The following is a 10,145-nucleotide window of genomic DNA, read 5'->3' as shown; positions in this document are numbered from 1 at the left end:
CGTATATCATCATATATGTATGTATAATATATCTATATATATATCTATATATCTATATCTATATATATATATATATATATATATATATATATATATATATATATATATATATATATATATATATATATATATTATGTGTAGATATGTGTAGACGTCCACTCTGAATACCTTCAAGGAGCTTTGTGTGGTATTGTACACAATCAACTCATTGAGGAAAAACTGAATGCACAAAACACTCTGCTACAGCCATTTTCTTGTGTATAAAATGATACTTTACTACAGCCACTTTCGACGATTGTTATGTAGCCTACACAATGCATGAACAAAATAATTTACGTATGTACAATACTTTGAAATATAAGCAGAATAATGGCATAATCTCAACGTATGATCTCTTCTCTAAATTCCAGTGATAAAATTACTTATACATGTCATCTGACCAAAAACTAAAATATAACAAAATATCAACCAGGCCACTATTGCAAAGTTATTGTACAGAACCCCTCCAATTAGTACAAAGAGAATACATTTTTCCTATCTTTAGAAATTCTTATCAACTGATTAGTTCTAGCGGTACCACATGTGTCAGTATTACATACAGGATGCATGCTAAGATACAACAATGCATATAAATCTGAAAAAAAAATAATAATCTCCATATTTGTGTACATCACCTGTTTGGTTAAAATTACCATCACATCAATGACATCACGTTATTACCTCAAATAAAGTCATTGGCAAGGGTATGATACTTTGATGTCATCAACATATTACTGAAATCACAACTGCAGTTCATTTTTTTTTTAATACTCTAGTGTTTGATTCATCAAAAAGGTTGAGATTTTATACTGATACTGACAGTGAATGCCCATGATATTGAGGTACTCACAGCACATCACAATGTCATACATTGGTTGCTGGAATTGAATCAGCTGTAGTTAACTTACTCCACTCGTCGTGGGATACAGTATTCCAGCAAAAAGACAGCCATTCTTCCGGACATGCATCATAAAATCTTACTGCAACAGCATTTGATTTCCTATTAGATCCCTATTCATACAAATGGGTATGGAGAGGCATTGCAGATGAAGTGACTTGTTCAAGGATACAGAAAGTGTCATATTGAGACTTGAACTCTGACCTTTCATATTGATAGCACAGTGCATGAACCTCTAGACCACCTAAACCCCTCTCATGAAATGAACAGACATACATGTAGAAACTCTGGTGTATCTTCAAAAGATCATATTTTAAGAAATACTAAAACCTGAGTATTAGTGAAAGTAGAGAAAGAGAAAATCAAAAGTAGTGTACACTTGATTACACCTCAGACATTAAAGGGGTGGACTATGAAAGAACACTATTCCTTGTACATGTACTGAAAGCAAAAATCAACAACAAAAAAGTCAGGACAATGTCCGATACAGCGAGATATGTGATATAACAAGGTAACTTTGCAGGTCCTATTCCTTTTATATTCTTTTGTTTTTATCTCTGATATAACAAGATGCCTGATACAACAAGGAAATTTCAGTGGTCTTAAAGCAGCTTGTTACAATAAGGTTCCTCTGTAGTAGTTTCAAGGGAAGAAACAGAGCCTATTGTTGCTGGGCTGACAAGACCTAGTATCTCAAAAATGTCATATGCTTAGGAGAGCAATTAAAAAAAAAAAGACAGCCAAAGCACTATATCAAATGGGATAGCCTTTCCTTTGACATGCCGTGGTGGCTTCACTTTGGGGGGTAAGACAGCTAGGATTTGGGCAGGACATCACTTATTTGACCATTATTTTTTAAAAAGTCATCTTCACCAAAAATTTGAGATATGAGGTCTAGTCACCAAAATGACGCTATGATTTGGTAATACAAATGTATGACTTCAGCTGGGGATGTCTAGAGGACTACGAACATCAATTAGCTGGCAGTGAACTGCAAAGGTTGGAAGTAGATTAAAAAAGAAAACAACAGAAAATATCAGCACAATATTTGACAGTGAGAAAGGTGAGTGGATGGCAGAGAAATATGAAAGCCTGTTCAAGAGAGAACCCCTTTCATCCCTTGAGCTCTTGACATTTCAGATAAATTTCTCCAAGACAACCTTACAAAATTGATTCTGATGCATGCTGCCATTTGTGTTCAACCAAAAAAAAAAAAGTATCTATCACATATACTGGTGTTTTGTTTCTGTGCTTGAAATGAAAGAAATTACTGAAAGCAAAAGATCAGCGAAGATTTGAGAAAAAGTAGACCAAGACATGCAATCTACATATAACCTGCAGTGGAGGTCTAGTATAAAGACACACTTGAAAAAAAAAAAAACAACAACAACGTGCATTCTTACCCAGATACTTGCTTCCAAATTTGGATTAAAACCTAAAATTCTTTACAGCTCTACTTCAACACTATACCTTTTATTTGCCTAAAAAAACTTGTTCTTCTACATGTAATTCCCTTTCTGTCTACGGGCAGTACGTCAAACAGGGTCTTTTCAAAAAGAAAGAATTGGCACACTCATACGTCTCAGTGTTCTGAATGACAGGCAAAGTTTTGACCATTTGAACTTGCAATTTGTAAACATTACAAAAAACAAACATACAAAACTACACAATGTATGAACTCTTTACAGTTGGACAAACACAGGTAAACATGTAAAAATGGAAAGAGGAGAGAAAGAAATATTCCCGCAATTTTTCTGAGCAGGGACTATCACAAAAATCACATCCTACTCAATGTTCAATGCATGTGACCTTCATTGAAAGTGAATATTAATCATACAGATTTCACTTGGTTGTAACAGCAGCAATTGTACGCATTCAACTCAGTGAATTTTTCTTCCCATTGTCTTTACAAGACTGCAGAAATTGTACTCTATCAACATATTTCACTGAAGTTGTCACTGTCCTGATATCTTCCCATTTCAAGTATCAAGTGAAGCCTTGCAAGAAGAACATACAAGGCTAGTGACTACATTTATTTGCACATCCCCAATACAGTTGTAGATATCTTTAAGTCATATTCAAATCACTAAATGTACGATGAAAGTGTGAAATAAAATTTAAATTTGTTTTTTTCCCCACACATTCAAGAACTGAGGACGGAACATTCAGAGTCAAAACATACTTCTTGAGCCAGAATTAAAACAACAACTTTTTGACCAATGCTGTCTAAAATTGGTTGCGATAGACAATAAATGCACTGAATAAAAAATTGCCTCACAGCAGGGCTTACCTGGACTGGCCAAAGGTCAATGACCACATTAAAGTGAAGTAGACAAGTTCATGTATGCTGTTTTTTCATTGCTAATAAAATGAGCAGTGGTAAGACAATGTCTTGTAAGGTAAGTAGTCTCTCTGATTAGAAAAGATAATGAGCAAGCAACAGATTACAAATCTTGTGGTTACTTTTCTACCCTCAGTTTCCTTGTCAAACGAAATCTGTATGCCAAATAAATAACGCTATTTTCCATGTGACCATGAACGGCACTCTTTATCATGGTTTCAAAGGAGGATATACACGGCATTTTAGTCTCACTTCTATGATAATCAATTCACTGCTTATTCTGTCATTGATACATTTATAACCAGAATATGTTTTAGCATCATGCTAAGCAGTTTAGACTAAAAATCATAATGAAAATCATTTGTGAAAGCAAGGAGCTGATGAGAGCTTTGGATTATAGTATTAAAGCGATAAACAAAACAAACCAATCATCAAAACAAAGTCATGATAACAAACATACAATTTTCTGCCATACCAAACAATTTGCATACACCAAAAGATCATTGTGACAACAGAGAAAAAAGCCATAACATAGACATATCATGTCTCTGGATGGCACCTGATGTTATAAGGGAAAATACAACTACCACGATTAAAAAACAATAAAAGACCAACCTAAATGTAACAATTTCAGGTTTTTGTAATCATATTCCAGAGAAATGGTGATCCTTACAGCAGAGCATTATACTTCTAGAAATAAATCTTTGTGCCTTCAGGTGAGTTTTATACTTCCATCGAACTATTGTAGTCTTGTAATACCTCTCCACGGTGATGACTCTTATGGAAACAGACGTGTCAAAGTTGCTAAGCTATCAACCCCAGACAAGATTACAATACGTACGTACACCTACATGTATGTGAGAGCTATCTATTGAAGGTAACATGAACACGGTATGGATTTATACTTTAAGTGAGCAATTTGTCACATTCAGATTCACCAAGACTCAGGCCCCCAACCTTCCCCCTAAAAAGTCTTTAAAAAAAAAAAAAAGAAGATTTATATTTAATCTAAAACTAATAAAAATTGGTACAATACAAGCAATAACATTCAGTCAATGTTGCTGTTTTCAGCAAAGCTTTCAAAACAGACTGTATTTGGAGACCTATATTTTTTCTTAATGCACACAATACTTGCACATGTGACAGTGACAGGTTTCAAAGTGGCATGATAGCCAAATAGATCAAAGTAAATAGTGTAGTGCCTCTTGCTGCATTATTTGAGATGATGATATCAATGAATTTAAAGAGGGGAATGTGAGAATTCTAAACAGTTGATATCTTTCAAAACTTGTACACAAATATCAGAATATGAAAAGATGTATTTCCACAAAAAAATACTGGTTATTCACTTGGCAAAAGACATGAATATCAGCCTGTGCTTCATGCAATTAAAATACAGCAATTAAACATGAATCCTAGAATAAATTACAACTCCCGTATTTTTTGGTGAAATTATCAAGAAGGGAAATTAGACACCTCCACCTCATTCTCAAAATCAAGCGATGAAATAATCAAGGAAAGCAAAATAGTTTGCAGTCGAAAAGCAAATCACTTCTCAATGTGATGTGCAATCTCTGGAATGGTAGCATTTTGTCATACACTTGTAGAATATCACCTCTATGAAAGATGATGAAGATAACATATCAAGCATAGCATGGCAACAAGAAATGGCAACAACCATTTTCGGATGTTAATTATGGAAGATGATTAGAATAAGAACTAAAAGGCCCATATAGAAATACCTCACACAGAGTCTTCACAGTGTGACGATCCTAAAAACTTCTACACCCACAAGCAAAATCAAAATCATTAAGATCCATGTACCCTGATTGTGTGTCCAACATGGGGGCTTTTCCTGCTGGGGTTGAACATTCAGGCCCCAGTTCATAAGGTGCTTATTTGACTCACTTAATTTGACATTCCCATGGCAACAGATAGACTACATCCAATCATTTATGACCATCCTAGGTATTGCTATGGTCACTGTAATAATTGCAAGTTCAAATGATTGCAGGTTTTGTTATGGAGCAAGGTCTAGATTGAGGAGACAGTGTCCCACTGCAGAGCTGACCACGCCTGTCCCAGTGCTCCTTGGAGGAAAGGAGAATGGGTGCAGGAAGGGTGAGCAGTGTTGGTATCACGTTTCATTACGGGTGGTGGCGCTGTTTCATGGCATCGACAGAATGGTTCAATCAGGGATGTTCTGTGGCCATTGCAGAGTTTGCATTCAGCTCAGAACTGACACATTCACTTTGACACAATACTACAGTGACATCATCATCAGCATCACATTGATGAATGGGTGGGGGGGGGGGGGGATTGAGAAACAAAACTGAGCAATGGCAGGAGGGAAATATGGGGCTAATCGAGGCCTGCAAAACGGACTTAATTCTAGAATGAGGAACAGTCACCCGTTTACCCACGCATCTCATCGAGAAACGGAACTATCACACGGTAGCTGTCATCGGAGACCATTCTCAGATACTGACACAAGACTTTGGTGGTTGCTCCTCTCAGAAACGCTCGAGTTATTTTTAAAGGTGACTTGGAAAGTTAATGCCTTAGATGCTTCTCGCTGATGGCGTCTGACGAAGAAAAAGCACAAACGATCTCCCAACTGCTCATAACTAAAGATGGAGACAAGCAAAGAGGAACTACTGGGTTGCTCCGGCATCACAAGGAGTCTGTTATCATCCCCGTTGATGAGTCCCTCAATCCAAGCTGAAGCTGGAGTTGCACATAGTCCTTCACGATGACTTGGTGATAATTCCACAATAAGACCAAGGATGACATACTCTTTGAAATGGAGTTTCTACCCCTCCTTGGGGAGGTATTTGGCTGTGTATATTTCTCTCTCTTACCTAATCTCTTCTGTCGGAGGTGACTTTGACTACAGATGGCGAAATTGCCGGCTGGCTAGTAGTGTTCGTGGCACAGACACACTCATGAACACACACACACGCAAAGTGGCAAGTTTCATATCATCGCTCGGTAGTGGTGGCACAATTCTTCTTGTAGAATACAGGGCAGGGAAGCATTTGTTCAGTCTAAATGCTGATTTCCAAGATGTTTATACTTTATCTCTTCAGATGATGTTCTTGACTGGCAGAAGGTTGGCAAAAGGGGTCCAGGAGCTTGTCGTTACCGTATCACTGAGCCTGCCGAGCCGACCTGGACAAACTTCTTCTGGGCTGGTCTTGCACCAAACCACGACATCTGAGAAAGAAAGAGGAGAGAGTTTGACTTGATAAATTGCAGAGGTCATTATCACAGACAATCCGTAGCAATCACAAAGATTCTTACGAGTTCCATACATTCCAATAGATGAAAGCATATTCTCATGTTCGGACGTAAATAGAGGCAAAAACTTCAGGGAGCTTCCAGCTCTGATAGTTTATTTTGAGTATTGCTGTTTTCATCATCCCAACGGCTCATATATCCAAGCAGCCATCGCTACTTACTGGCTACTATCATAAGATTAAACATTTGAAAATGAAGATAAGCCTTTTCAAACAGTTGTTTCATGACTTGATATACTCCTAAATGTATAAGGTACAAAAGGACCCGTTCCTTGAAATGCCACCTTTGTCAAACACAGATGCTGCCAGTCAAGTGCATAGATGGGTCAGATACGGGATGGAATACATTTGTATATGAAAAGTGGGCGTGGCCAGGGGTATGGCCCCTGATTGGCAGTGACCAGAACCCCCGACCCATTTCCTCACCTTCCAGTCCAGGGTGCTTTTGATGAGGGCCTCCTCCTTTGGAGTCAGCTCGAGGACGGTGGAGACGGCTTTCAGGAGCTGCTTGGCCTGTCATGTGACATGGGGAAAGAAGAAAAGTCAGTAGGAGGGGGAAAGGGGCAGGGTGGGTGGGGGTGGGAGTAAGAGAGGACGAAGTAAACACCACTCACAAGTTGAGTACTACAATCCCCGTGAGTCTCAATACTGTGCGGTATTTAAACCAGCTCCAACATTCCGTGTTCACTTCAGTTTACTCTATCTAATAGGCTAATTCAAGCATGGAATTGTACTCTGCAAACTCCTATGGTATACTGTAAAACGAGGAGTGTTCGCATGCATTTTAATTTCATGAATTTCGTGAGAGCCAAGATTCGCTAAATTAAAATGTACATGAAAGTTCTTGTCTACACTATGCACAATGAATGTTAGAGGCAACTCGTGAAAATTTCATGCCATTAAAAAAGGCAGTTGGCTCCAATTCGTGAAAATTTCATGCCGCAAAAATAGTGTTTTACAGTATACGAGACCTCTAAGAATCCGATACAACTCAACCCCTTAATAAGAAGGTGAATTTCCAAGTCCCAACTCTTATTTCTCTGTTTTTGTACCCTGATAAAGTGAGAAACCTGATATTACAGGGCAATTGTCATGGTTTTAAGGTCCTCATTATAATGAGATTTCTCTGAGTTTTGAAAATGAAGGAAAAACAAACAAACAGACAAACAAACAAACAAACACTCGCATGCACCTCATAGTCTGTTGAACTCATGAACTTGAAGACGACGTGTCTGAGGTACTGGAAGTTGATCTCTCGGAAGTCGCTGCGGGACAGAGTGCCGTCCAGCTCCGACGACGAGGCTGGTGGCTGGAGGCTGTTGTTGCTGCCGCGGAAGTTGTTCTCGGGGACGGTCAGCTTGCTCCTGTTGGGGAGGGGGTCGGCGCTGCGCAAGGCTTCCTCCGGCGACTCGTAGCCTGCGATGGTTTGCACTTTCTGTGGGATGGAGTGCGGTAAATGAGGAAAGGGAAAACATCTTAATAAAATGAGACAACATTTCACATAAGAATCCATTAGAGAAAAATTTCATATCTCCTTTGTACGTGGTAGCTTAGCTACAATTTGTCAAAAAGTGGCATACGACACATGGGCCTAATGTACCCCTTCAAACTGTAGCTAATTATTCAAGCAAGGACTCTAATTTGAACAATGCACTGCTCACTTTAAATGTGCATTTAGTATTCCTATTTGAGATATGAATCCAGTACTGCACATATTGACACAAAAGTACAAACCAAGCACATATGTTCTATAATCAAAATATCTTCAAATCTGTCAAGAAGAAAACACAAACTTCAATAATTCACGATTAAAAAGCACATAATCTTCACTGCTGGAGAAAACTCCAACTGCCCCCCCCCTACAACATCAAACAAACAAAAAAGAAAATAACAGTTGCAGACTGAAGCCTTAATATCACATTACACTATAGGGTTTGTATCTTACGTAGGAAATATATGATACCATATATGTAGAAACATTCTGGAGTAAAACTAAAAAACAGAGCAACAAATCTGGTCCTTTTTGATTTGGTCTTTTCTTTGTTTCCATTACCAATTCCTTCTGGAGTGTCTTCTTGAGGTCAGACAGTCTCTGCTGCTGCATCTTGATGGTCCTGTTCTTGTCTGCCAGCTGCTGCTCAAGGCTCTCCACACTCTGCCGGAGCTTCTCCTGGTTCTGAGGGATGTGAACGAAGGTGTTAGAGAATGGAGACGCGAGCCTGTCAAACCTGTCCCATACCCCATTAAAACCGCAGCCAAATCTCTTCCAATGTGCTTTCAAAAAAGCGATTGCTTGTCTGTACTTGTACATGCTGCTCTGGCATCTGGGCTCTGTCCTCATGGTAACCAAATTCCCCCCCCCCAATAAAAGTAAATTAATGTGAACATGGTAAATATAAATGTCTGCCTTCCGTTATGTTACTTAAAAATCTTCCCATAGTCTATTCTCTCCATCTATTGTGGTAACTGACTTGAAGTTGAGTGTTTACTGCAAGCATATTGAGTTTTTACAACACAACCCTTTTTACAGCCAGCCAGATATTGACCAGTGGGAAAAAAAGAGGATGAACATAAAATGATTGTGAAATGATGTGCAAAAAAAAAGAAAAAAAAAGAAAAGAAAAGGGGCTTGGATGAAAATGATGGTAGATTTACCTTCTCTCTCTCTATCTCCAAATCATGTACCAGTATCACACATTGAATAAAATCTTTGGAAATGTGTCTTCTTCAAGCCACTTCTGATTTCAGTTGTCTCAGCTACTCATTAATATCAGCAAAAAAGAAGATGTGCTTGAAACTAACTATGCAAAAACAGCAACATTCATCACAGTCTCACCTCAAGTTCTATGTGCCCGTTTAACTCACTCTCCTGTATCCTGGCCTGAGCTTCCGTTTCAACTCTGACCAGCTTTTCTTGTAACTCTTGCAGCTGAAATGAAATGAAGGGGGAAAAAAAAAAATAAATAGATGACTATGAATATCAAATGATGTAGAATTCACCAGCATATGCTTAAAGGCAACTGTAGTACAGACAAATCATTGGTGTTGTCCTGGCATTATTCCATTCACAGTTAAATTCTCTGCATGTCCTTTCGTAAGTACCAAAAGTCATCTCACAGGCTCATTTTAACAAATACGTCAAGACATGAAGTAAACAAATCGAAAAAAGCTAATATATGGTAAAATGTGTCATAATTACCAAATGATCCAGACCACCTCAAAGTCACTGGAAGACACTTTACGCAAATGCAAAATGACAATACAAATTCAATGCGTGTTCACTTCTTATCATGTAGCAATGGCGAAACTGCTACTTAGAAATTCTTAACTTGTGAATGCATAGCCTGATTTTCCTAAAACTTTCACTGCTGTGTTCTACTAATATTTCTGCATTTACTCAATTCACATAATAAAAACAGTAGGGCTTTATTCCCCTTTAAGAGTTAAGGTGCAATTGTCTGCACATTGCACCTTTTGCGTGATGAGCGTTAGCTCCTCCCCCTTCTCCTCCAGGGATTGCTGTAAGACACTGATGGTTTCCGTCTTCTCGAAGATGAGCCGCTGGGCC

General features: G+C 38.3%; 1 protein-coding gene across 1 annotated transcript in view; it reads right to left on the bottom strand.

Annotated features, from left to right (window-relative positions):
- Window positions 1-6,121: 6,121 nt before the first annotated feature.
- LOC139743084 (golgin subfamily A member 1-like) overlaps window positions 6,122-10,145 on the bottom strand; it is a 28,319-nt gene continuing 24,295 nt past the window's right edge. The window contains exons 15-20 of the mRNA XM_071653591.1: window positions 10,049-10,145; window positions 9,414-9,506; window positions 8,631-8,753; window positions 7,770-8,012; window positions 7,004-7,090; window positions 6,122-6,494 (exon numbers count right to left, since the gene is read on the bottom strand). The exon at window positions 10,049-10,145 is cut by the window's right edge and continues 85 nt beyond it. Coding sequence (XP_071509692.1) covers window positions 6,420-6,494; window positions 7,004-7,090; window positions 7,770-8,012; window positions 8,631-8,753; window positions 9,414-9,506; window positions 10,049-10,145 — 718 coding nt within the window. The 3' untranslated portion in view covers window positions 6,122-6,419. The remainder of the gene's footprint in view (window positions 6,495-7,003; window positions 7,091-7,769; window positions 8,013-8,630; window positions 8,754-9,413; window positions 9,507-10,048) is intronic.

The sequence above is a fragment of the Diadema antillarum genome, unplaced genomic scaffold (assembly GCF_040938485.1).
Source record: "Diadema antillarum isolate AM-2024a unplaced genomic scaffold, OU_Dant_1.0 seq00001046_RagTag, whole genome shotgun sequence".
Lineage (NCBI taxonomy): Eukaryota > Metazoa > Echinodermata > Echinoidea > Diadematoida > Diadematidae > Diadema > Diadema antillarum.
The sequence above is the reverse complement of the archived record's forward strand: the minus strand, read 5'-3'. Positions and strand labels throughout refer to the sequence as shown.